Source organism: Heliconius melpomene, chromosome 13, assembly GCF_056956725.1.
Source record: "Heliconius melpomene rosina isolate 202511_hmr_F chromosome 13, ASM5695672v1, whole genome shotgun sequence".
Taxonomy (NCBI): Eukaryota; Metazoa; Arthropoda; class Insecta; order Lepidoptera; family Nymphalidae; genus Heliconius; species Heliconius melpomene.
Genome location: NC_140401.1, coordinates 3,865,985 through 3,892,627, shown reverse-complemented (window position 1 = coordinate 3,892,627; position 26,643 = coordinate 3,865,985). Strand labels below are relative to the sequence as shown.

The following is a 26,643-nucleotide window of genomic DNA, read 5'->3' as shown; positions in this document are numbered from 1 at the left end:
ATTTCAATATATTTTTTATTGTGAGGGATATTTCTCCATAATGGTATTAATCCTTATCCTTTAAAATACTATATTAAATTTCTACGTTCAACGAAGATAAAATTTGCTTTTTAAACTATTTCGAAATTGCGAATAGTTTTAGAGAAAAACGCATTTAATTATTGACACATCACGCCGTTCACACATCAACTGTATCGAGTCAAGTTTCACTTATCCCTTACTCTCAGCATATAAATAAGTATATTAGTTGGCCATTTAATGTAGATCAAAACTGTCTTTTCTGTTTTTCAAGTACTTTAGAAGTTGTTACAATATCAAAAAATCCTTGCTGCGAAACGCGCCTCGCGACGTTATGCTTATACAAGCGAGTCCGCCGCGCCCGCCTGCCTTACACGCATCGGTGGTTCAGTGGTAGAATGCTCGCCTGCCACGCGGGCAGCCCGGGTTCAATTCCCGGCCGATGCATTCTATTTAATTTTCATCACAGGCAGCCACGTAGTGCTTGCTTTTCATCAGGGACAGAATACCCTCTTCAGCATTAACCACAAGCTCGAAAAAAAAAACCCGCCTGCCTTTATAGCAACGAAGATTTAGATGCGTTTGCACGTATTGGATAATTCGAGTTGAATGTATTATTTAATGTCATTTAACTATCTAAAAATAGTAATTTAAATATATTTTAATAAGTACTTGAAAAGATTAGTATCACAGATATAAAATTACGGTACCTACTAAAAAATCCTTGCTGTGTAAAACAATTGGAAAATCCTTATTGAAACTACGAAAATGCGGGTTGCATTAGGGTTTAATTAATTTTCACATTATCTTAAGTAATTTGCAAACATACATTATATGAATAATCCAGCAGTAAAAGCGGGCGAAGCCGCAATAGGGTCGCTAGTATTTGATATAATAAAATAAATATTATTTCAGAATTTCTTTGAACTGTATTAATAATAATTGTTTTCAAATTTATAAAATTTTATTTAGATGTCGTATAATATAATAATATTTTCGAAGCTTTACGTTCTACCTGCATATAGCGGGTAGGTAGATGAAACCTAGTGTTAAGACACTCCGTTCCCCACTTTCCGATGAAATTTCGAAACATTGTGTGTTGACTGGCGTAACTTAACGCAGCGCTTTTGATTTGGTCGCAGAGCGAAGAAATTATATACTAATAAGTAATAATTAATTTCCATGAGTGGAAATTGAATCCACAATCGTCGTGTTACAGTCACACGCTAGTGCCCCTCCGCCATGTCGGCCTCTAAAATTTATGTAAATAAAATACATAATATTGTTTACAAATAAAGATCTTAATTAATTAAAAAGAATATTTCTCACTTGAGAAACAAACATATTAAGTACAAAAATTACTTAAAATTACACATATTTGATCTGAAATCAAAATGTGGCAATGACATACTTTTCTCTGCATTATTTTGTATTGCATCGTATGTGTCTCAGTTGCGTAAAGTAATCTATGTACGTATACGCGGTTAGATGGAGGTCTAAGACAATAGGGAGTTAATGTTTCATCACGAGATTTAGGAGCGCTGCTTCCTCTTAGAAGATATTAACTGGCGCAAACAAAACGTTTGTTAATATTTGAAAACAAGATATAATCAAAATATTCTAAACAACTTCATTTAAATAAAAATATACTTTAATTTTCTCAGATAAGAACGATTCAAATTAATATTCTTTTAATAGATATTACAACATTGAAGATTTTGTTTGGTTGATAGTGCACATCTCAGGAACTACTAGTTCGAATTGATAATTATCTTTTGTATTGTTTACTTAATTTGTCGAGAAAGTTAGAATTACCTCGGGCTCTTAGAATGGGTCATGTGTCATATACAATTCTTAATCATCTCCAGAGTTAGCAGAAAAAAATCTAGTAAAGTTTTTATAGGTTCACGGAAACATGGTTTCAAATAAAACATTATGATAATTATAAATAGTAACAATATATTTCTAATAGGAATTACAATAGTTTGAAAAGTTAGAGCTTAATGGTGGGCTAGGATAGGTCCTGCATGGATCACAGGTCCGTGAACCAAAGGAGCAGCATGTACTAAAGGAGCATGGACTAATGGAGCGGCGTGAACTACGGGAGCAGCGTGCACCTGGATTGGGGCTGAGTGTACTGCTGGAGCTTGAGCAGCATGAGCTGACGGAGCAGAGTTATGCACAATTGCGTTGAAACTGAAATAAGAAAAATTACCTTTAATATAATCCTACCTTAATTAACGCTACGAACGTGAATTGAATTAATATATTATATTCTTATATAATACGCAATTATATTGTTAAAGTTATAAGCATTTAGGCCACAATTATATTGCGAAATAAATATTACATACAATTGAAATAAATGTTTTACTTTAAACTGGATGTGGGACGATTTTATCGAAATCATTGAGTGGAACGACTTTTGTTTTAGATAAATCACAGAACCTAAGTGTTGTTTTTAGTTTCGCTAGTCATACTTATCTCATGAGTGTTCTTACGCAACGCTACGCACTCGAGGCAAGTTCATGCTAGTGGTAATGGAACACATTCGCGCTCCAAATCGAAGATCGCGTGTACCGGCCAGTTGTTGCTTATAATTTTTTTTGTTTACGTTACAAATTGTAGCGCTCGCCACGTGCATATTCAATAGATTACGTTGACGTCTTATGTAGTCGAATTTCTCTTAAGCAATGCTAATTAATTATATGCTAATAAATGCTTTTGTTTGCCTTTTGAGTTATAGCGTTGGTTATAGTTTATATTTTTTGATAAAAAATATTAATTTGACGATGATTTTGTATTAGATTTGCATAGTGACGTCCTTTTACTGATTGCTTAAAGAGGTTTTCTAATATGTCTATATAAAAATTGTAGGCTACAATTGACATAGTTTTTGTATTACTTCCTAGTATATATTTTATTATAATTATAAATTACAATTACCCATTGTGAGCATCAGCGGTGTATTCAACGGTTCTTACAGCACCATCAGGTTGAACCAGAGAATATTCTCCCTTGACTACGTCACCTTCACGGCTCTCGTGTTGAGACTTGTGATCACCAGTGTGGGGATCTTCAACTGAATATGAGAACTCGTAGTGAGCTGGAGCCTGTAATATTTATAAAATAGATATATTCTATTTACATTGTTATAACAATAATTATATTTAAAAGCCTTACGTAAGCCTAACAGTATGAATCTAGTAATTTAGTGTGAGTAATCTCCATAGCATCGAGGAGGTAACTTTAAATTCGCTAATGTTAGTTTCGAATTGATGTATAATTTTATTCGACAAATGGACATTAATACCTATCATATCATGACAGATGGTCGATGCTGTCATTACAAAATGGTCTAAAGTCTTGTAATGACATTACTCAATAAATATTTAATTGGGTTGTATTAACGGAACACATTTTAATCAAATTGCTATAGTTAGCCTTTCACTTTCATTGTTAAGCTAAATTAAGCACATACTTGGGTTATTCTAAATATTTAATATTATATGCGCATATAATAAATGCTACGTTAAACTTTTTATGAATTATATTTTTAAATTGAGACGTTGTGATGAGTTTTATTCATGTTTTTTTTTAACATATTCATATAGTAAACAGACCGTAGTGGCCCAGGGGCACAAGGGTGTGACTTTAACGCAGTGGTTGTCTCCATTCAGAAGAATAAATTATTATTTATTAATATTTTCATTTTCCCTCTGGCAACTATGCAAAAGCCCGGCGTTAAGTTCTGCTAGTCAACATATAATGTTTTAATTAATATAAAAGTATAATTTCCCTATTGAAGAATACTAATACTAGTTCCATAGTATACTTTAATAGTAATACTTACATGGTCTTCAATTTGTTCACCATGAGCAAGGGCGATAGGGGCGGCGTGGGCGATGGGAGCAACATGTTGGACGATGGGAGCAGAATGGATCAGGGGAGCAGCATGTTGAAGGATTTGTCCAGCATGGGCGAGGACTGGAGCGGCATGAGCAACAAGAGGTGCATAGTGTGTGGGGCCATTAATTGGTTGGTCATGACGGACGATGCTTTGAGATGAAATGGCGTGATTTTGTCCTTCTTCAATAAGTCCTGCATGGCATACGGCCACGAGGATGCTTACTACTACAATCTAAAATAAAAATATTTTTGTGTTACAATCAAGTTAGTTTATTAATGTACAAATATTTCTTAGATGGATCCATTAATAATTTCAAGCTATTTGGTATCAATTTGTTGTTTTTTTCAGTAGAAAAGAAAATTTTCCAATATAGGAATGTTCTCGAAACAAATATTTTTTTTCTGATTATTTTTAATAGGAATCAATAATTTTTAATATATTCGAATCTTACTTTGAAATGCATGTTGATGCTGTATTGATCGACTGAACTTGTATGATAGGGACGTAGGTCGGGTGGTTGTTTTTATACCTGATGGAAGCCAGGTCATCGGACACCAAACCGGCCCAACATGTGACACCACCAGCACCTACTGTCACCTTTACGTTACGTAACATTGACGGATTTCTACCTCAAGGTTACATTAAGCCCTTACGAGCTTTCCTGCATAATAAATTAACCGTTTACTGACTGACTGTAGAAAATCAATTTTGTTTCAGTCTGACATAGTGTTCGTACGAGGGTGGTTATGTCAAAAAAAAAACAATGCAGTAGTCAATGATTATAATAGTATGCTAACCTATATCTCGATTTTTCAATACTAGGTATAATTTTTTATAAACATGATTTTTTTTTGATTCACAAAGCCTATGTAAAGTTTTAGGCAAATCTATCATCAAGCGAAAGTAAATTTATTATTATTTTAAGTAAATTTCCACTCTATTAATATTTAGTTTATTTTCAAATATAATTCAGTTATGATTCACGTATCCTTAAGAACTAAATAATTCTACAAAATTATTTTTTCAATATCATTATTTTCATTGTTCACAACAAAATTTGAACTAAAACGTCATTATGATAATTTATTAGATTAAGCGGTATAAAAATTAGTAAGGTACATAAATTTATAGTTTAAAAGGGTAAGTTTTATGAAAAAAGATGTCCAGGTGTATTCGAAAGCAAATATTCTTATTAATATAATTATACTGTATTAAAACACAGCTTCTATGCTTCTACAATAGAATAGATAGAGTCCTTCTATAGAATATATAAAGATTAAAATGTACCAAATAAAATTATTAGCTTGTATATTTCATTTATTGGTTGATTTAAAATCATCGAAGGTACGCGATCCGGCAAGAAAGTAGCGCTCTGGGTTGCACCGGGTACCGACTGCTCTACTAAATTCTTGTGTAATACGTAAAGCTAAGGATACAGTGATCTTATTCGAGAAATATAAAACTGAAAGTAATGTGAAACTTTTAATATTTTTAACTTTTTAATTATAAAAAACGTAAACCTTTTTTCATCGTATTTCTTAAATTATGATCAAATATAAAAATTTCATGTTTTCACTTTTCTTTAGCAAAAATATATTAGTTCCACTATATTTTTTCCATATATTTCGTAGTAGATAACCACTTTTCATCTATCAAATCGTGGATTTATATAATTGAACCTACAATGTCTATACAGGCTATAGCAGATACCTTTTCTGCGAGGAAAACTTTTTACAGATATCTCACTCGGCGAAGTTTCATAATACCCACTAAAATCTCTTGGTGTTCGTCCTCGACCACTTTTTTCAGAACCTTGGAGGCTTTATATTGAATATGGATAGGCTCTATAATTTAATATATTATAAAAATGGAAATATAATATTCAACTATAAGCATGACAAAAAGAAATTAAAAAGTAATTTGAGCTCAGTGTATCGTATTAAGTGCAAGTAATGACCGTACTGTATACTTCCCTCCTGGCTTCTTAACTGTAAAGGTTGCGCAGACTAAAGACCACTACATATATTTGTAGAAAAATACAGATTTGATGAGAATGTTTTAATAGTTATAATATAATTTTAAAATTGTGTAGTTTTATTTATTATATGGCTGCTTAAAATTTTAAAAACAAAATAAAACTATTTTTATATTAATAATTTATATTGTATATATTCAAATTCAAATTCAAAATATTCTTTATTCAAATAGGCAATTATTATAAGAACTTTTGAATCGTCGAATGAACATATGAACAAAAAGCTACCACCGGTTCGGAAGGCAGTTCTGCTGAGAAGAGCCGGCAAGAAACTCAACTATATATTATATAGTTGAGTTTATAACTTGTGAGTAGATAACTATATATTATATTATTTCGTAAATAAAAGGTTTTTTATATTTATTGCGACTTGTAGGATGTCTAAGTTACCCTTTTAATCTTAGCGAGCTTTTGACTGAAGGTCATCGGTTAAACACGATATTGGTAAACCAACGAGTTTACCGAAACTTCTGTCGTTTATTTTCTCGCAGATTTTTATCTTACGGCGTATATCATGTCACGGCTACGAAATATAAGATTAAGCACCACCTCTTAATATAATTGGATGCCTTAAAAGTGACCTTTTCGTCCTGTGATAATTAAATGATATATTATGAAATATAAATAAGGTACCAGCCAACATCGTAATATATTGGTGTAGTCTTGGCCACGAACCGTTTTCTGTGCAAAACTGTGGGACCAAGCGGACCAAAAATCGATCGACAACGATCCTTTTAAGAAAATAGGGCTGGATTGGTCATGTATTGCGAAGAACTGGTAATTATCATATTTCCAAACAAGGTCTTAGGTGGCTGGTAGTTGTCAGGAGGAAAGCTGACGGCGTTCCTACTTGTTGTTACCTTGAAAAAGAGTCAGCTTTGACTTATTTATGCTGGCAAGATTTCCAGGCTGTCGCACAAAATTGTATTCATTGTACTCGATTACTTCCCGGGTCCCTTCTACGAGACCTATGTCCCTGATGAAGGATAAAAGGGAGATACTATCATCATCAATATAAAGTACAGACTTAATTGACTTGTGGCAAAATTATTTGTGTACAGGAAAAAAATGCCTAAAATTTGTGATCTTTATGGTAACATATTAATTATTAATATGATTTTTTCTGTAGTAAGTTTTTTAAGTTCATGCAGGCTAATAATTTTGTTAAAATACTATATTTATGATAGATTCTAGAGATATGCATTCAAAGTAGTTCAATTGCTCCATCTCGTATTAAATATGTAACAGAGTTTCATTACAGACTGTTCTGTCCAGAGGTTTGCTATCGGCGTTGCTTTCACTTAGTAAGATATCGCTTTGACAATATAAATTGATAAACAGTATAAATTTGAAATATTCAATAGAATAAGGTTGAAAAATAAAAAATAAATATTAAAAACATGTATATACAATGTTACACGAGTAACTACCTATCTACATATATTTTAGTTTGAAAGAGGTAGGTATGTGTAATTAACTCTATAGAAAAATTAAAATAATTGTACGGCGTGATACACGAGTTTCGGATATTAACAGAACATATTAGGATTTGGGTATTGTAATTGATTGTTAAGCTGGGTCTACAATAAAAAAAAAACAGTATTCGCTTCAGGACTAGAAATATATTAAGTTCCATGGAAAAAAAATATTGACTTCAAATTTACACATTCTTCTTGCTTGACCTCTTCTCATTTCGTTTTCATATGTTTCAGTAATCATTCATTCCCTGACACGTGATGATTAGGCTTGACCCATCACTTGTTCAACTGGCCATTAACGATTTGTTGTACATGATTGCTTTGCTTGATTTTAATTAAACTTTATTGATAGTTTGAAATTTTCTTTTAACTACACTATCATTATTTACTTAATTTCACACTGTAATCCCGCACATAGCACGGTAGGCAGAGGAGACCGGGGAACCTAGTGTTAAGGCACTCTCTTCTCCATGAACACTTTCGTTCTTCACTTTCCGGTGATCTTTTGCTTCGTTACCAAACGAGGTATTTCATTTCCGAGTGGGAATCGAACTCACAGCCGTTGTGCTTACATTCGTAGGCTTGAGTCCGCTACTACAGCCTCAATCTCTTTTAACTAGATCATTTCTATATATAGTTTTAATAATGATATATAGTTAAAATAAATATAAATATTTGTGCTGTATATAATTATACTTACTAACTAATTATATTGCAAGCGATAGAATATATATAAATATTTTAGTTCGAAATAAGTATCTCTTCGCTACATAACCTAAATATATTTACGAGTCTATATAAGAACGTATCAACTTCTTAATTTTTATGATTAATAAAATTTTTAAGTTGAAAATTACAGAACTTTACAAAAAGTATTATGAAATAAATGAAAAAAACCACTTTCTCATAATTGGCGAACTTTACGATATAAGGCCATTGTATATTCAAACTTGTTTCGCTTTTTTCACCGTTAATCACAGAGGCAGATGTACGTCCACATACTATCTTACCATATATGGCAGAATATTTCTCATAAATTTTAATATAACATTAAGTTACATCACTTAAAATTTGCCGACAGTGTATGAATAAATTAAGGGTGATATTTTATTACTATATACAAAATCAATATCGCGTTACAGTTTAAAAATGCTTTAAATTTCTACCCTATGAAATGCTAGTATTCAAACAACTCCAGAGTTCCCTGATGATGGTCGAGGTTTAAGAAAGTGCTTAGAGAAAAATAACTCGTATTAAGTTTCAGATGGTTTGAGAGAGAATGTGGACGTGAAAGGAGTTTATGAGTTGGATGTAGTGTAGTGTATTATATTCTCACGAAATATTGCTTTAATTATTTCTGTTTTTATATGTGTGACTACCATTTGCATTTTTGACACCAAATAATGGGTGTTTACTGTAACTTATCGAATGTCTAAATAATATTATAAAAACTACTATAATAATATGAAACCAATGTTAAGCAACGTAAAACATTTAATTTATTATTTTCTTAACCGTGTGTAGATGTGTCTATTATATGGTGACAGTCTTTGTAATTATTTTTCTTATAAAAATAAAAGAATCTTCTATATTTTTATATATATTTATTAGAAATATGTTAAATGATAGATTTTGTATACTTTCAAACATTCTGGAAGAGTATGAAACACACACACTATTCACAACTCATTTACACATTTGGCACATAAAATATGTTAAGATGATATTATTGTACAAATTAACAATGAAATAATGAAACCCTTTATATAAAAACGAAGCAAAAGATACAAGAGCTGAAGTTTCGGAAGGATATGTAATCGAAAATATGTAGAACTAAATTACCTACTACTAATATCACAGTTGTTTGGCGAAGCCTAATGATGATGGATGACTGGTGGTGAATTATGGACGATGGCGTTGAATCTGCAAATAAGTTGTTTTTATAGCTTTTCGACATATTGAACATAATCTATATTTAGTAAATTTCTGTAATGTATATAATTGGATTATAATGTCAAGCAGAAGTCGTTGAACGTGAAATGCAGGACTTCTTCAATAAAAAATTTATATACAATATTTAAAACAACATTTCGGCTTATCAGAGAATCTTTCTTCCATTAAAGATGTAATGAAAATTCTTTGCATATCTTATATAACGTGAAGTGAACACAAAAGAGTGTATTTAAAACTGCTTGTTTTAATTTAACTTTCAAATTCTTATGAAGGTACTAGATAATCATTATGTATAGTTTCAATAATTTGTCTTACCCGTTGTGGTGGTCAGCGGTGTAGGTCACTTTGCGGAAAGAGCCATCAGGTTGCAACAGAGAGTATTCTCCCTTGACAACATCGCCATCACGAGTTTCGTGCTGGGATTTATGGTCACCAGTGTGAGGATCTTCAACGGAGTAGGAGTAACCGTATTTGGGGTGAGCCTGAAAATAAGTGAAAACAGGATAAATTGTGTCTCATTATTACAATTACTGTTTTTTTATATATATCAAAACATTGTAATAAAAATATTGTAACTACTTATCAAAACTAAAATTATCATAGAAATAAATCCATCATAATATAGATTCACTTACAAATTCACCAATGTAATGATCTTCCTCGTGAGCGGAAGCGTGAGATACAGGAGCAGCGTGTACTACAGGAGCAGCGTGGACTGATGGGACAGAGTGGATGACTGAGGTGTGAATAGGTGCAGATTGCACAGCATGACCAGCGTGATACGAAGGAGCTGCGTGAACAGCGTAATGGGCTGGTACTTCATGGTGAACCACGTTGTGAGAGACAGCTGGGGCATGGTGCAGGAGACCTGCATTGCATGCTGCTGCCATAGCGAATAATGCTAGAACCTGTAAGATCATATACTTAAATTATGAATCAATTTTAAAATATGTCAACATTGCAAAAAAAAAATAGTTAAGGCAACGTGAGGCTGATGGTTAAGCACATAATGACGGTCCGTTGCGCCCCAGTTTACGCTAACTGAAATTATCCTAAGCGAGTTACGTAAATATAATTCGTGACGTTTTTAAAATGCTTACTTTGGAGAACATTTTGCTTTGGTTAGAATTTGCTTGTCGACTGTTGCTTGTTAGTTAACGAAGTCTTTTTATATAACAAACAAAACATAAGCAGTTGGGTGGTGGGGCGCCTATCCCTGATATCCGATCGGATCACAGTAATTGCATTGCCAATCTACTCACTTTATCAGGTTGCGACACCCGATACAGGTATATGTAAGTTAAAAAATAATGAAGAAAGCATTATATTGTCATTATTTTTTAGTAATTGTTTCATTTCGATCTGTCTTTGTTGTACTGATATTGTATAATCAGCGAATTCATTTCTTTTTCTTAAACATTGTTACGTGAATGTAATAGTAATATAAGGAGCTCAATGTTTGTTACAAGCAGTATATTTGTGGAAAAAACTTAAAACTTATAATTCATATTTTTTACATATTTGACACTTAGGAAAAGTAAGGAGATCCAGATATACCTAATCCTAAGAAATCAGAACTATACTTTTTAGAAATTGTATAGTTCTGATTTATTTGAATTGGGTGTGTCTGAATCCTCAGGTTCTTTATAATTTTTGGTAAATAATTTCAGATATATGATATTTTTTTATCAAAATATATAAATATAAATAAATATATCTTTAAACATGATTGAGATATATTTTAGATAAATTTTATATTTTAGATAAATATATCTCAATCATATTTAAAGTATAGTTTCGAAAAGTGTATTTTTGCTGATTTCAGCCTACTTACTACATACTAATGACAACCTACGCCTTTCAAAATGTAATACCCTGGGATCCGGCCGTTGAATCCTGCATATACCAGTTTTCTTAATTAAACCTATATTAATGAATAATACATGATTAGTAGAACAGATTACACCTGGGTTGCCTGGAAGAATCCTGCCGCAATCACCTTTAATTACATTTTTTCGTAACTCGTTTTTGGAGAAAATTGCACCCATACGTTTTTTATATGAATCGCACATCATTTGAAAGATAATCGCATAAGGAATTGGAAAATTAAGGGTTGCCAGCTCTCAGTCTGCCGCAAGTCTAGGGTTGCCTGGTTTAAACATGTCACTAAATGTTAATAATTTGCACTCATGTGTTTTTTTAATGAATTATATATCAAATTAAAGCTTATTTTTTTCTGAACACTATAAAACAGGGTTGCCTGGAAAATTCCTGCCACAAACAGGGGTTGCCAGCGTTTGAAATATTTTATTCCGGTTCCGTTTGACTATGAGAATAGACGATGAAATGCGCGGCCTGCCTCATGTTTTAAAGTAAAATATTATATAATAGAAGGTCAATCTTAAAATCAATGTTTATTCTAATTGTTCACCTGTTAAATGATGATTTTAATCATATTAAGTACACGCAGAAAACTATTTAAAGATCATGGGGCAGAAGAAATCATCCTTATTTTTAAAGTAAAATAATGAATCTATAATATTGAGTCTTTGCAAAATCTATTTTCTAAATACTAATATTTATTTATTAATTTAAATTACCATTTTGAAACAATTAAATTATCTAGTTAAATAAATGTTAACAAATATTGATCTACTATAAACTATTAATATATATACATATACATCATGTTCCCTTAATATAATGAAGGGTGACCATTATTGCGGATATTTTTTTTATTAATTATATTGAAAAATACATTTCAATGAACTCTCTCTCTTCGTCCTCTATTTGTTTGATTTGACAAGGCTTGCCGCAATTTTTTTTTTCTCACGCAGTTTTTAATAATTTGCATAGGAAAGAAATATATATAATAGAATTATAATAAACAAAACTAAGTTAGCAAAATAAAATTTAACAAGGAATCTCTCCAAAAGTGTAAAATTATGTTATTGTTTCGCCAAAAAATGAATTTTAAATACAGTGACATTTTTTTAAATAGTGACACAATGCACAGTTATCATTTACAGTATTACAAAAAGTTCATTGTTTTAAAACAAAAATATAAAGAAGTATTTTTTAATTATTTTCTAATGCAAAACGTAAGTATACTTTAATATTTAATATTATATAGTTTAATAAAATGTAGACAATTGTGGCCGTGGGAGTTGCCTCAGTTTTGATTATACTAAGTTAGGGACATTAGTGAGTGATTACGCTTTATTATAATTATAAGAACAATTCTTTCAGACCTAAATACCTTAAAACTATCAGCATAGACGGAGAAGTTCTTGCTAGCGACATTTTTTTATCTATATTTTTTAATAGTTTTTATTAGTTGAATAGTTTTCATTTACTTTGCAAAAACGTAAATATTCGTACCAAAAAGATGGGCGCCATAGTTCTTTCTACGGATACGGACGGCGTTGTCAAATCAAACAAGTAGAGGGCGAAGAGAGAGAGAGAGATTGTTTATTGAAATGTAATTTTCCACATTTTCTTAATTAATAAAAAAAATATCCGCGATAATTGTCACCTCTCATTATATTAAGGAAACATGTTGTAATTAATACCTTATAGTAGATCGATATTTGTAAACATTTACTTAATTAGATAATTTAGTTGTTTTAAATAACCCTTTTATTTAACTAAATATTATTATTTATAAAATAAATTTTGCGAAGACTCAATATTATGGATTATTATTTTACTTGAAAAATAAGAATGATTTCATCTTTAAATAGTTTTCTGCGTGTACTTAATATGATTAAAATCATCATTTAACAGTTGAACAATTAGAATAAACATTGATTTTAAGATTGACCATCTATTATATAATATTTTACTTTAAAACATAAGGCAGACTGCGCATTTCATCGTCTATTCTCATAGTCAAACGGAACCGGAATAAAATATTTCAAACGCTGGCAACCCCTGTTTGCGGCAGGAATTTTCCAGGCAACCCTGTTTTATAGTGTTCAGAAAAAAATAAGCTTTAATTTGATATATAATTCATTAAAAAAACACATGAGTGCAAATTATTAACATTTAGTGACATGTTTAAACCAGGCAACCCTAGACTTGCGGCAGACTGAGAGCTGGCAACCCTTAATTTTCCAATTCCTTATGCGATTATCTTTCAAATGATGTGCGATTCATATAAAAAACGTATTGGTGCAATTTTCTCCAAAAACGAGTTACGAAAAAATGTAATTAAAGGTGATTGCGGCAGGATTCTTCCAGGCAACCCAGGTGTAATCTGTTCTACTAATCATGTATTATTCATTAATATAGGTTTAATTAAGAAAACTCGTATATGCAGGATTCAACGGCCGGATCCCAGTCTATAATTACATCGTCCAAAAATAAACCAAAAACAAAGAATGGAATGCGAAGTTAATACAACGAGCCGTTACGTAGTGCTTCCATTTAGTCCTTCACTCTCTCCGTTCATAATGAATATTTTACATGTAATTTAGTTAATATTTTCATTTCTTTGCTGTGGTGTCGAGGCAAAGCGCGGTGTTGAGTTCTGCCACTCAACACGCAATGTCTATAGAATTCAGCGAAAAATAGGGCACGGAGTGTCTTAACACTAGGTTATTATTATTTATTATATTATCTATTATTTTTTTATATCTGAAATAGATACTAATATTTTAACAATTAAATAGAGGTTAAAAATAAAAAAAGGATAATTAAATTTTTACGTGAGCTATTTTGTTGTTATCAAATATTTAATTTATTCAAATTAAGACGAGATATCATCGTGGTGCAGAAATACAGGTTTGCGACTGTAAACGTAACAGTTGTGGGTCGAACTCTCGGGAGGGGATATTTAAAAGCACGGCGTTAAGCTCCGTCACTCAACGCGCAAATGCCTCCAAAATTTTTCGGAAAGAAAGGAACGGTGTCTTAACAGTAGGTTCCCAGGTTCCCTCTGCCTTCCCTGCTATGTAAAACTAAACTGGCTATCGATGGGAGGATAGTATAAAATAATTAATATTTATTCCCAAATTCTATGAGGTCCTTCAAGCCGGATGTGTAATTCCAAGTAAATTCCTTAAGAGAAGCACCTAAAAACTCGTTTAAATATATTTTGGGTCAATCGTTACGATTTTACTACCGCCGTTTAATCGCCTTTGTAATTTCATTGTGCAAGTACCTTAATGTGTTTATTTAAAATAAATTCTATTAACAATAACTGAAACAATTATTACATTCTTCCTTTTTTATAATTATCAAATTATATAAAAAAAAAACAATTATGTTTTACTGCAAGAGTATATTAGTACAGAAGAACAATTATATAATATATTTCGTAAAAAAATAGTTTAAAACTCGTGATTTCAAATTCATGGTCGCTGTAGTAATTATAACATTTTAGATACACACGATTTGAGTAACAATAGTTTTATGATAGAGCAGATAGGTACATTGGGACAGGACTAATAAAAACGTTGTACTTGAAAATCATTAATATCATAATATATGCAATATATTTCCGTAAAATAATATATCTTTAAAGGGATTTTTTTTCTATATAATTGATTTCTTATTACATAATATTAGTTGAAATAACAAGAATTTCTTACATATATATATATTATATTTTATCTATATATGTAAAATCGAAAGGTCACTCACTCATCACGAAATCTCAGAAACTACAGTTGCTAGGAATCTCAAATTTTGCATAGGAGTTATTTATAGGACGTAGGTGCTCGCTAAGACGGGAATTTGCAATATTCGACTTCTAAGGGGTTGTTTTTGGGGTTGGAAGTTTGTATGAAACTTCGTTACTACAAATGCTAGGAGTCTCAAATTTTGCATGGACGTCACTTATAGGAGACTGGAGACAGAGATTAATAATAACGTAGTTCACGCAGGCGAAGCCGCGGTCGGGCCGCTAGTTCTACATATCTACAAGTTTTAGAACGAAAATAAGAAAATAATAAAATATGCACATGTGTTATAAGTCTTTTATGAATGAATACTAGTCACATAAAAATCTCCAGGTGCAGGTGTAAGTCATGTTCACTGTATATATAAATAGCTTTAGTAGATACAATAGTCTAAATAGTTATGTCATCGTACAAAATTATATATTCTAGATTCAAGAATGCTGCCCTTACGTAAATCAGTTCCTGATGCTGTGTTAAAATTAAATCTGTGGTTTAATAGTTACCTAATAGAAGTTATGGTTCGCGTTTACTAATCGATCCCCCATTCTTCCTTTCATTTTGCTAACCTATACTAGGTAAATATTATTATTTTCTATTAAATAAAGTACAGCTAGCAAATTAACATATTGAAAAGATTTAATTTTATTTTAAGTTCTTAGATATCTATTTGTCATTGTATGTATATTCTAATTCTTTCAAGAATAATATTTTTTTAACTTCATGCTGTATAGCAGAGTAGGCAGAGGGAACCTAGTGGTAAGTTCCGTTCCTCGTTTTCCGACGAATTCTTAGGGCATTGCATGTTGTAATTCAAGTAGGAATCGCATCGAATCTCTTGCAGTTACAGTGCCTCCGCGCCACACTTGTTCCCCATGACTGTCCTCGTTTATTAAAAATTAATATATTAATGTGAAAAAATTATATGTAATTGTATAAATTGCATTACTTTTACAGTTCAATTGCGTAATGTGTGTTTTGTCTAAAATATAAATTTTACTAACTGGCTCTTAAATTACCTAAAACATTCATCGGACTACAAAAAAACTAAAAAAGTATATAAATAGAAATGTGTGAGTGATTTTTATAATTTACTTCATATATCAACAATGTAAAATCAAGACTATGTCACTGTCGTAAGTGCCTATTATTGGCAAACAAAACCTTTTTGTTTCAAGTAAAATAAGGTATCAAATAGTGTTTGCAAGCTAATGAAAGAATGTGAAATATTTAACTTTTTCTACGGTAATATTATACATTCTAATTTACTTATGAAATATTATTATGATAAACCAAAATTTTAAGAACAACTGACGGCTACCAGACCATGACATTATGTCTTGTTAGTTTCAATGCCACTCTAATAAAACGGTAACCTACCATTATAAAATTTAAACACCCATAAAAGAATTGGTCAAATATTTCTAATGTGAAAAGAAACATATACATATATATACATAAGATAACAGTCAGTGTCAAAAAATATATTATGTTAAAAACAAAGATATTTTTGTATATTTTGAATAAAATACAACTACCTATTATAACATTCTATATAAATAAATATTAGATAAAGAAAAGTGAAGTTATTTTAGTCTGCTTATTCGTACAAATATATAATTTTCTAAGTTTTTATAATTTTAAATATCTATTTTAAAATATGATGACGAGTTTTGGGTTCTGAATAGAAGTAGTGTAGAAATAGGAGTATAACAAAATTTCTCTGACTCTCCGCAAAATATGTAATGTAATTAAATTTTAACCATGTACTTAAATAATGATTCAAAGCATAAGTTTTAATCTTAAATTATATTTTAATTGAGCGCCATCTATATAACCGGTAAACTATTACTTACTGTTTAATGAGTATTTTGAGAGCAGCGCCATCTTATATTATTAATGTAAGTAGGAAATTGACAAATCATTTTTATTTTTCACTTCTTCATATTTGATTAATGAGAAATCTCTTTACGGCCTTCTTCGAAATTTATTCCTTTTTTTTTCTTTCGTGAGATTCAAGTAACTTTACACCAAATGAAATGAAACAAAAAAATATTCTTAGTTATATTTTTTATTATTAAACAATGAAAAGTAAAAAGTTATAAATAATTAACAAAATAGTGAATTGACCATTTAAAAACCAACATAATATATTTTAGAATGATAATATGATGACGCTACATCGGAGTCAGCGTGAGGTTCTTCTTTATGTAATTGATTAATATTTAAGTCTTCTATATGTTCAATGGGTTCAGCGCTGACTGGTACTGGTGGTACTGGTACCTCAACGATAGGCATCTTTGAAGCGCTTTCCACGTCCAAGTTAACATTTTCGCTAGGTATTACTTTAGGAATTTCTGTTTCGACTAGTGTTTCTTCTATTAATTCTTTTTCAATATCCGATTCAACTTTATCAGCATTATCTGCATTGACGGGAACTAATCTTATCATTTTGTTAACGGTTTCTTTAATATCTTCATTTTTTGGTTCTTGTTGCTTTACCTCTACTACTTGTTCATTAACAGGTTTGTCTTTCTCACTTTCTACATTGGCCCTAAATTCTTTGTAGTGATGATCTTTGCTTGGAAAAAAATGGTTAATTTTAATACCGCTTGTAATTGGCAAAAAGTGTCTTGTTTGGCCAACTATGGAAAAAGCATGATCACCATGTTTGTTTACGATCTTGCTAACAACGGCATTAAAGCTGAAAAGAATAAAGTATTATCATATAATCGTAAATATTATCGTAAATCGTAATTACCATATTTTTAATTAATAATAATATTAATTTCTGAGGCTGTCGTGTCGCAAGGGCACAAACGTACGACTGTAAGCGCGTTGGTTGTGGATTCGATTCTGACTTGTGGGAATTAAATATTTAAAAAAAATATTTTGTCGCTCTGAGAAAAAACGTGGCATTGAGTTCTGCTACTCTACATTGCAAGTTCATACTTGCAGCTTATCATTTAGGTTAGGTATACATATTTTTTATACAACTGAAATAAATATATGTCAGTTTTCTGAAATAAATATATAAAATAAAACAAATACCCATTATGGTCGTCAGCGTCGTATTCGACTTTTCTTAAAGAACCATCGGGTTCAATAAGACTATATCCTCCACGGACTCTATCTCCATTTCTAGATTCGTGATGATATTTATGGTCTCCTGTTTTTTTATCTGATACTGCATATTCGAATTCATATTTTGGATAGACCTAAAATGATATTTAAATGTAATATTCAATTCATAAAAATATTAAAACTGAGACAAATTTTATAAAATCTTAATGACTTACATATGGCTCATATTTGAACGGAGTATTGGATGGGTATAATTTTACCATCTGCCACGCTTTTCCAGTGTTCGACATATATGATCCTTGACCTAAGCCTGTACCTGGGTCTATTTGAACTGCATAACATGAGCCAACAATAAGAGCTAGAAACGTAACCTGTAAAAGAAAAATAAACATATATATTTTTATAAAAGTGTTTTTTTCTTAGAAAATGTTCAAATATAATCGATAGATTTTCGTACCTTAGAAAACATATTGGAGGCTTTAGATGAACCGTTGCTAACGGAATATACTAGCGAACTGTTGGTGCTATCTACAATATTTTACCATTTTATACTTTATATTTCTATTATATAAATTTGCCAAAAATTTTATCATCTTTGATTTATCAAATTGGTTATTGTGCAAGAATAATGTGGATTCGTTACTTCTGATAACATCTTTGCTTTCTAAATCTATTGTCACATTGAACATGTCATTGTTAGTTTTCTTTTTATGTAGACATTTTTAAACAATTCAGATCGAGTCCTATATCTTCTTCTAGGTAGAAATGTAAAACCAATAATAGCTTAAGGAAATATTTTCTGTACACTGTTACGTGGAACGTGTTATAATATTTTTAACATTTTCTTATAACTCTTGCGTTGAGTTCCTCCACTAAAATTCCTACGGAAAGTAGTAGACGGAGAGTCTTGACACTAGGTTTTCCATTCCTTACCCTTATCCTTCAGGATTCAGCGTGAGGAGAAAAAAAATATGAATCAAAATTAACCGAATATTTAAAAAAATATATTAATATATTTTAACACATTTTTAATTATTTTAAATTAATTAAGCGCGGCGTTGAGTTGTGCCACTCAACACGCAACGCCTTCAGAAGTCGGCAGAAAGTGGGGAACGGAGTGTCTTAACTCTAGGTTCCCTCTGCCTATCCTGCTGTGTGCGGGATACAGCGCGAAACTGATTTTTATTTAAAAATATGACTGAACTGATTTTTATTTATAATACTCCATCATTATTACAAAATTTGTCAATAAGCTATATTTACGTTCAGAAATTATTTATAGTTAACTAGCTTTAATCAGCGTAGCCAGACTTACCCCGTAGTCAAATGGAAATAACTAAGAGTTGCTTATGATTATCTATTTTTTTTAATATGCGCCAGTTCCTGAGATTGAACGCATGTTGTCTATTATAAGTATCATAGTTAAAATATATTTTTTCAGGAGCTTGTTCCTTTTTATTTCGATCTCTTCTTGTTAGTTTACTAAATATTAAAAACCATCATAATATATCTTATTTATTTATGTTATTTAGTTTAGAGATATCGCTTTGTTTGTATTTTCACTTGTTCCAAAAGTATTATTCACTCCTGTTATCTCTAACAGTAATTACAGTTCTATTGGAATTGATTGTATTATAAAAGTGCACCTACCATTCAAGAGGAGGAGGCCGAATTCTGAAGGACAATTTTCAGTTGTCAGTAAGATCAATCAATATTCAGTAAGATATAACAGCTGATTCTTTTAATGATAAAAGTATTTTTATGGTGGTAAATATTTTTATACGAAAAGTTTTTAAAAACTCACAATTACTATATTTATGATGATTACAAATAGGGTAAAAATTAAATTAAAAAGATTACTTAATTATTATATTTAATAAATATTTAACAATCATTTATTTTAAATGATTGAAATACTTTAGTGGTAGTATTGGTGTACAGGGGCCGCGTATACGGGAGCCTTGAGGACGACGGGGGCGGCCTTGATGACAGCTGGGGCGTGGGCGGGGGCGCTGTTGTGTACGACGGCGTTGAAACCGTTGTGGTCGTCAGCGGAGTACTCCACGGACCTGACGGAGCCGTCAGCCTCAACGAAGGAGTAGGAGCCCTTTACGACATCACCGTCGCGGGATTCTTGTTGTTGCTTGTTGTCTCCGGAGTGTCCGTCAGCTACGGAGTAGTTGAATTCGTATTTGGGGTAGGCCTGTAATCGAATCGAATCGAATTTTAGTAAATTGTTTTGTATTGTAATAATTAATAAAAATATGCACGTTCGAATTTTTACAAACTTACAATTTCCTCAGGTTGAGCGATGACCTTAGCGACTGGGGCAGAGTGGTAGGCGATGGAAGCGGGGGCAGCGTGGTAGGCAACTGGGGCGGGGGCGGCGTGGTACACAACGGGGGCAGGTGCGTGGTAGGCGACAGGGGCGGCGTGGTAGGCTACAGGTGCGGCAACGGCCAATTTGGCGACTGGGGCGAGTACTTTGGCAGCAACCACTTGGTGTTGGTCGTGACGTACGATGCTTTGGGAAGAAACAGCAGATGCTGGAGAGTAGTGGATTTCTGCAGGCAGGAGTCCTGCTGAGGACACTGCCACAAAAGCGCAGAGGGCTACAATCTGTAAAAAATAATAAATAATAAGTGAACGTTTCTAAAGCTGTCACAAATTAATATATTTGCAACAGAATTTTAAATTTAATTTAAATCTGGAGCTTACTTTGGAGAACATTGTAGTTGTAGTAGTAATACTCAAGTTGTGAATGATAAGTATTCGCACTAGTGCACCTATTTATATTTGAACATGAATTCATAAGATTAGTAGTGGAAGCTGCCAAACTAGCTATTAGTGACCTTAACTCGTACAAGTTCAGCGAGTGACACATGCTTTCTCAATGTTTTAAGCAATTTGCAGTAAGTAGGTGCGTTCATATGAACATTATTCACAATGTCTCCTTTAAGGTAACGAATACATTCTATATGGTTAATGTAATAAATAATAAATCAAATAAAATATATTATATGTGTAAAAAGTATAATAAAGCTATACTGCTAATGCATAAATTATTATTTTATTTAGTTCAAATAGAATTGTAATTACCTGAGAGATGGATTTATTTTATTTTTTAAAATTAAATTACAATTATTTTTATTATACAATCTATTGCGAGTTAAAACTATGAAATCGATAAATTAGGACAGATAATGCGCGACCTTGGACGCTGCTACCTTCACCCAATACGCAATGTCCTTAAAATGGTGCAAAAAAAGAAAGCAAAGTGATCACCTTTAATTATAGAGTCTTTCTCGACATCTTAAGAAAGCAGGAGTGTCAGACAATAAGCACTAACTAGAGTTCTTCTATATTTTATGCTTTGTATTAAAAATCAAAATCGAAATATTCAATACAATACTAAATGCATAAACTCAACGGTTGTGGGCACGACTTCCTTTTGGGGATGGAATATTAATTATTTTCATTTGTTTGCCCTAGGTCAACTCAACGCCGCGCGTTGTGGCGTGCCAATTGAGTAGGCAATGCCTGCAATCCGAAAATGGGGAATGGTAATTTCTTAAAGGGAACGGAGTGCCTTAACACTAAGTGCCTACCCTGCTACGTGTAAGATACAGTGTGAAGCTAAAACCGGAAATAAATATTTATGGGCTTTGTATGCAACTGGAAGACGATGGTAATAAAAAAAATTAGTAACATTAGGTATGTGATAATATAATATTGGCAATACTACATTTGTTTTAAGGCATATAAAAAGACTAGTGGACCCGTACGCGGCTACGCCCGCTTGAACTATACGAATATTTATTGAATATATTTATGAAATTATTTTCAGTTTTCAATAGAGAGATGCGTTAAGCAAGCTCATTTTGGGTGACGTTTTCTAACAACAAACTTTGCATATCGTTGCTTAGCAACGGTCGCATAGCGAGAGTTGTTATTAACATGGCGGAATAAATTGCATGTCAAATTTATAAGTATTTTAATATATTAATATATATCAACAATATTACAAATATAAGAAAAAAAAGTATCCTATGTTCATCCCGGTACCCTCATGTATCTCTATATGAGTATTTTATTACAATTAAATTAGCGGTTTGGGCCTGATTGCGTAAAGGACAGACAGACAGACAGACAGAGTTACTTTCGAATTTATAATATAGGTATGGATTACATAACGTACATGTTTATACAAAGTTTTCGATATATTTTATATTCTTTTAAAAATATATTATGTGAATGCCCTTTGAAATATTTAAATTATTTTATGATGGTAATATCTTAAGTATTTTCTATGTTTTATGCATTAAATTATCACTAAAAAAATACTTAAGTAAGCAAATGAGTTTGATGTATCAAAATATATTATTAAAAATAAAAAATCGAATGTCTATAAGAAAAAAACATATGATAATAAAAAAAAGTTCACTTTTGAATTCGTTTGATTCGTTCAGTTACCTAACTACCAATATTAGGCTTGAATCTTACTTTTTAATTTTGTTCTATTTATTTTTTATTATCTTTTAGTGCACAGGTAGGATTTATAATGTTTTACATATTTTAATATCACTTTTCATTAAATTTGTTATTATGTTTTCATAATCTACTCAATTAGTTACAAATATTTGGATTTGACTCTCTTGGATTGGACCTCTGCTTCCGTAGTGTAAAGTCATACTATTAGCACAAAGCTATCTTTGTTATTATCTTAGTAAGGGTAGAATAACGTAAACATTTTTACTTTCATCATTATCATGTCTTTAGTGACACTTGACCGCACCTGCACCCGCAGGGTAGGTAGAGGGAAACTAGTGTTAAGAAACTCCGTTCCCCACTTTCTGCCGAATTCTGGAGGCATTGCGTGTTCAATGGCAGAACTCTTTGAAACTTATTTTGATCTTCTCTTGTTAATTAATTGGAAGTTCATTAAAAAAATTATTAGAATGAGTATCAGAAGAAATAATAAGAACAATCATGACGTAAAATTATAAGGTTATAGAGAATAATAATGAATTATATAAGTTTTATTTTTTTTGTAGCCAATTTTAAACTTTAGTAGAAAATCCGAATTCCGATATTTTTAAGACTTATACGAATTTATTGCAGTTACAGTAATTTACTCAATTTTTACGGTTCTGTATATTTAAAAAAAATATTAAAAAAAGACAAAATCAGGAAAATATAACAGTTTGTTCTTTTAATAAACATTTACTAATGAAAAATACCATAACATATTCTTCGTCTTTTTAATTTTTTATTTAAATATTTCCACTTATTATAAGTCAGCGAAGTTGCGGTTAGGTAACTAGCCCATGATGAAATCAAAATGGATAAAAATAAAAAAAATATTACTTAATTATTATATTTAATAAATATTTAACAATCATTTATTTTAAATGATTGAAATACTTTAGTGGTAGTATTGGTGTACAGGGGCCGCGTATACGGGAGCCTTGAGGACGACGGGGGCGGCCTTGATGACAGCTGGGGCGTGGGCGGGGGCGCTGTTGTGTACGACGGCGTTGAAACCGTTGTGGTCGTCAGCGGAGTACTCCACGGACCTGACGGAGCCGTCAGCCTCAACGAAGGAGTAGGAGCCCTTTACGACATCACCGTCGCGGGATTCTTGTTGTTGCTTGTTGTCTCCGGAGTGTCCGTCAGCTACGGAATAGTTGAACTCGTATTTGGGGTAGGCCTGTAATTGAATTGTTTTGGTTAGTTGTTTTGTATTGTAACAATTTATAACAATATACACGCTCAAATTTAAAAAAAAAACTTACGATTTCCTCGGGTTGAGCGATGACTTTAGCGACGGGGGCTGCATGGTACGCGATGGAAGCGGGGGCAGCGTGGTAGGCGACGGGGGCGGGGGCGGCGTGGTACACAACGGGGGCAGGTGCGTGGTAGGCGACAGGGGCGGCGTGGTAGGCTACAGGTGCAGCAACGGCCAATTTGGCGACTGGGGCGAGTACTTTGGCAGCAACCACTTGGTGTTGGTCGTGACGTACGATGCTTTGGGAAGAAACAGCAGATGCTGGAGAGTAGTGGATCTCTGCGGGCAGGAGTCCTGCAGAGGACACCGCCACAAAAGCGCAGAGGGCTACAATCTGTAAAAAATAACAAATAATATGTGAACGTTTCTATTTCTATCACAAATTAAGATATTTGCAGTAGAATTTAAAATTTAATTTAAATCTGGAGCTTACTTTGGAGAACATTGTTGTTATTGCAAATACTCAAGTTGTGAATGATAAGTATTCGCACTAGTACACCTATTTATATTTGAACATGAATCAAAAGATAAGTAGTGGAAGCTGCCAAACTAGCTATTAGTGACCTTAACTCGTGCAAGTTCAGCGAGTGATATATACTTTCTCAATATTTTAGGCAATTTGCAGTGGGCGTGTTCATATTAATTATGTTTTTAATGTCTGTTTTTAAGGGTTTTGTAATAAAAGTGATAGATACACATATGTACCATAAGTTCTTTCAAGTTGTAGTGCGAATGCAAAGCATATTATTTTATCTAGTCCCAACTAGATAAAATAATATGCTTTGCATTCGTATTTGCAACTAGGTAAGGAAAACTCGTTTTGTTAGCAACAATAACTTGTAATAAACATAAAAGAAGAAGTATAATTACTTAAAAGATAGATTTATTTTAAAAGTTTGATCAAATTGTAACTAATTTTATTGTAGAAAATATTGCTATTTAGAACCTTTAAGTCGTTAAAACAGGTTAGATAATGCGCGATCTTGAGCATCGCCACGGTCTCTCTTCTCTAACATAAGAAAATGCGAGTATGAGACAGGTCATACGTGAGTTGGACTCGCATACCGAAGATTCCGTACCAATTACAGCAGTGAATGTCAACAATACATTTATAAAAGTTGACAAATTTAAGTTTGCACTCATTTTGTATGAAATGAACTATAATTATAAGTTTGTTAGGAAGTACTCTTTAGGTCTTCATTATGCGGTGAATTTCATACAAAATGCAGCAAAAACGATGTGTAATCACTTGTATCCTTTGATTGTGTTGACTTAGAAGATGATTTTTCTGTATTCAAGGACGTACTTATATAGATACTAGTGGGCCCGGACGCTGCTACGCCCGTGAAAATATAAGCCTAAATAATTAAAATAAGTTAAAAAATAATAATAAGTGGAGATTTATTATTAGAAAAAATATCTGAGTAACCGAAATGAACAAACAAAAGAAGTAAAAGGAACTAAAGGAAATTCTTAATATTAGAAAAAGTACCTAAAGATTGCCGTGCGCGCGTACTAAACATTTTTCTATATTAAATAATTATTAATTTTTGCGAACAATATTAAATAAGATCCCAAATGATTACGATATTTTAAGTGTATAACATCGGTACAGATAACCGAACTCAGATAAATTAATTATAAGCAGCAATTATTAATAATAATTACATAAAAAATAATAGTAATTCGAAAATATATAAAAATTTACAAAATCATCAAAGTCATCTGCCCTTTCGCGTCGGTCATACTATACCACTCGTAGGCTAGGTCATTTGGAATCAGTGACATCTTAATTATTTATTTGAACGTTATACAGTAAACTATAATTTCCATCAAGATGAAATGCTAAAAGTGACTCTTATATTTATTTTCATAAGGATGAATATCAAATTATAGAAATCATCTCATTTTTGTTAATGTATACAAACCTATATCGGCGCGCGCCATGTATGCATTAAGCAAACTCATTTTGAGTGACGTTTTCTTAAAACAAAAAACTCTGCAAGCCGTTGCTTAGCAACGCGTAGCGACGATTGTTATTAACATGGCGGAATAAATTGCATGTCAAATTAATTATTTTAATATATTGGTATATATCGAAAATATTACAAATATGAGCAAAAAAAGTATCCTATGTTCATCCCGAGACCCTCAAGTATCTCTCTATGAGTATTTTATCACAATTAAATTAGCGGTTTGGCCCTGATTGCGTAAAAAACAAACAGACAGACAGACAGAGTTACTTTCGAATTTATAATATAGGTATGGATGTGAGGTTTATTTCATATTGATTAATAAATTGATAAATTCTCTTGACAGACAGACAACAAAGTTACTCTATAAATTTAATCATGTATTATGAGTATGTAGTATACAAATTGTATGCGACACATTCAATATAATCGCTAATTTACAAAATAATTATATTCAAAATAAATAAAAACCACTTCAGAAATCGATATTTCATTGGCTTTTACATGCTTGGAAGTGAATCGTGATACAAAAAATTATTAACATTAGGTTATAATATTCGTAGTACTACATTTATTTTTATGAAATAAACTAGCGACCCTATTGCGGCTTCGCCCGCTTTTACTAAAAAATCCTTGCTGTGTAAAACAATTGGAAAATCCTCATTGAAACTACGAAAATGCGGGTTGCATTAATGTTTAATTAATTTTCACATTATCTTAAGT

The 26,643-nt window shown here is 31.8% G+C and overlaps 5 protein-coding genes across 5 annotated transcripts; all 5 read right to left on the bottom strand.

Annotated features, from left to right (window-relative positions):
• Nucleotides 1-1,957: 1,957 nt before the first annotated feature.
• On the bottom strand, nt 1,958-4,520 carry LOC146532543 (larval cuticle protein A3A-like). Its single transcript, XM_085195536.1, has 4 exons — nt 4,380-4,520; nt 3,872-4,159; nt 2,965-3,131; nt 1,958-2,214 (listed from the first exon to the last, which is right to left on the bottom strand). Exons 1-4 carry the CDS (start codon nt 4,389-4,391, stop codon nt 2,019-2,021), a joined length of 663 nt encoding a protein of 220 aa, XP_085051662.1. The 5' UTR covers nt 4,392-4,520; the 3' UTR covers nt 1,958-2,018.
• Nucleotides 4,521-9,025: 4,505 nt separating this feature from the next.
• On the bottom strand, nt 9,026-10,603 carry LOC146532542 (uncharacterized). The gene is made up of 4 exons (XM_085195551.1): nt 10,495-10,603; nt 10,030-10,302; nt 9,710-9,876; nt 9,026-9,364 (listed from the first exon to the last, which is right to left on the bottom strand). Exons 1-4 carry the CDS (start codon nt 10,504-10,506, stop codon nt 9,316-9,318), a joined length of 501 nt encoding a protein of 166 aa, XP_085051677.1. The 5' UTR covers nt 10,507-10,603; the 3' UTR covers nt 9,026-9,315.
• A 6,605-nt stretch (nt 10,604-17,208) lies between these two features.
• On the bottom strand, nt 17,209-18,628 carry LOC146532541 (uncharacterized). The gene is made up of 4 exons (XM_085196242.1): nt 18,617-18,628; nt 18,375-18,530; nt 18,127-18,293; nt 17,209-17,779 (listed from the first exon to the last, which is right to left on the bottom strand). Exons 1-4 carry the CDS (start codon nt 18,626-18,628, stop codon nt 17,209-17,211), a joined length of 906 nt encoding a protein of 301 aa, XP_085052368.1.
• Nucleotides 18,629-20,077: 1,449 nt separating this feature from the next.
• Nucleotides 20,078-20,889, bottom strand: LOC146532540 (uncharacterized). The gene is made up of 3 exons (XM_085195538.1): nt 20,878-20,889; nt 20,452-20,778; nt 20,078-20,362 (listed from the first exon to the last, which is right to left on the bottom strand). Exons 1-3 carry the CDS (start codon nt 20,887-20,889, stop codon nt 20,078-20,080), a joined length of 624 nt encoding a protein of 207 aa, XP_085051664.1.
• A 2,695-nt stretch (nt 20,890-23,584) lies between these two features.
• LOC146532539 (uncharacterized) lies at nt 23,585-24,392 on the bottom strand. Its single transcript, XM_085196241.1, has 3 exons — nt 24,381-24,392; nt 23,955-24,281; nt 23,585-23,869 (listed from the first exon to the last, which is right to left on the bottom strand). The coding sequence occupies exons 1-3, from the start codon at nt 24,390-24,392 to the stop codon at nt 23,585-23,587; spliced, it is 624 nt and encodes a 207-aa protein (XP_085052367.1).
• Between the last annotated feature and the right edge of the window lie 2,251 nt (nt 24,393-26,643).

Bases quoted from the DNA above. Each gene is read 5' to 3' on its own strand.
- LOC146532542 (XM_085195551.1), bottom strand. The intron at 9,877-10,029 runs GTAAGTGAATCT...ACTTATTTTCAG, and splicing joins ATCATTACATTGGTGAATTT to GCTCACCCCAAATACGGTTA. The intron at 9,365-9,709 runs GTAAGACAAATT...ACTTATTTGCAG, and splicing joins ACCGCTGACCACCACAACGG to ATTCAACGCCATCGTCCATA.
- LOC146532543 (XM_085195536.1), bottom strand. The intron at 3,132-3,871 runs GTAAGTATTACT...TAAATATTACAG, and splicing joins GTGAACAAATTGAAGACCAT to GCTCCAGCTCACTACGAGTT. The intron at 2,215-2,964 runs GTAATTGTAATT...TTCTTATTTCAG, and splicing joins ACCGCTGATGCTCACAATGG to TTTCAACGCAATTGTGCATA.
- LOC146532541 (XM_085196242.1), bottom strand. The intron at 18,294-18,374 runs GTAAGTCATTAA...ATATCATTTTAG, and splicing joins CGTTCAAATATGAGCCATAT to GTCTATCCAAAATATGAATT. The intron at 17,780-18,126 runs GTATTTGTTTTA...TATTCTTTTCAG, and splicing joins GACGCTGACGACCATAATGG to CTTTAATGCCGTTGTTAGCA.
- LOC146532540 (XM_085195538.1), bottom strand. The intron at 20,363-20,451 runs GTAAGTTTGTAA...ATTCGATTACAG, and splicing joins TCGCTCAACCTGAGGAAATT to GCCTACCCCAAATACGAATT.
- LOC146532539 (XM_085196241.1), bottom strand. The intron at 23,870-23,954 runs GTAAGTTTTTTT...ATTCAATTACAG, and splicing joins TCGCTCAACCCGAGGAAATC to GCCTACCCCAAATACGAGTT.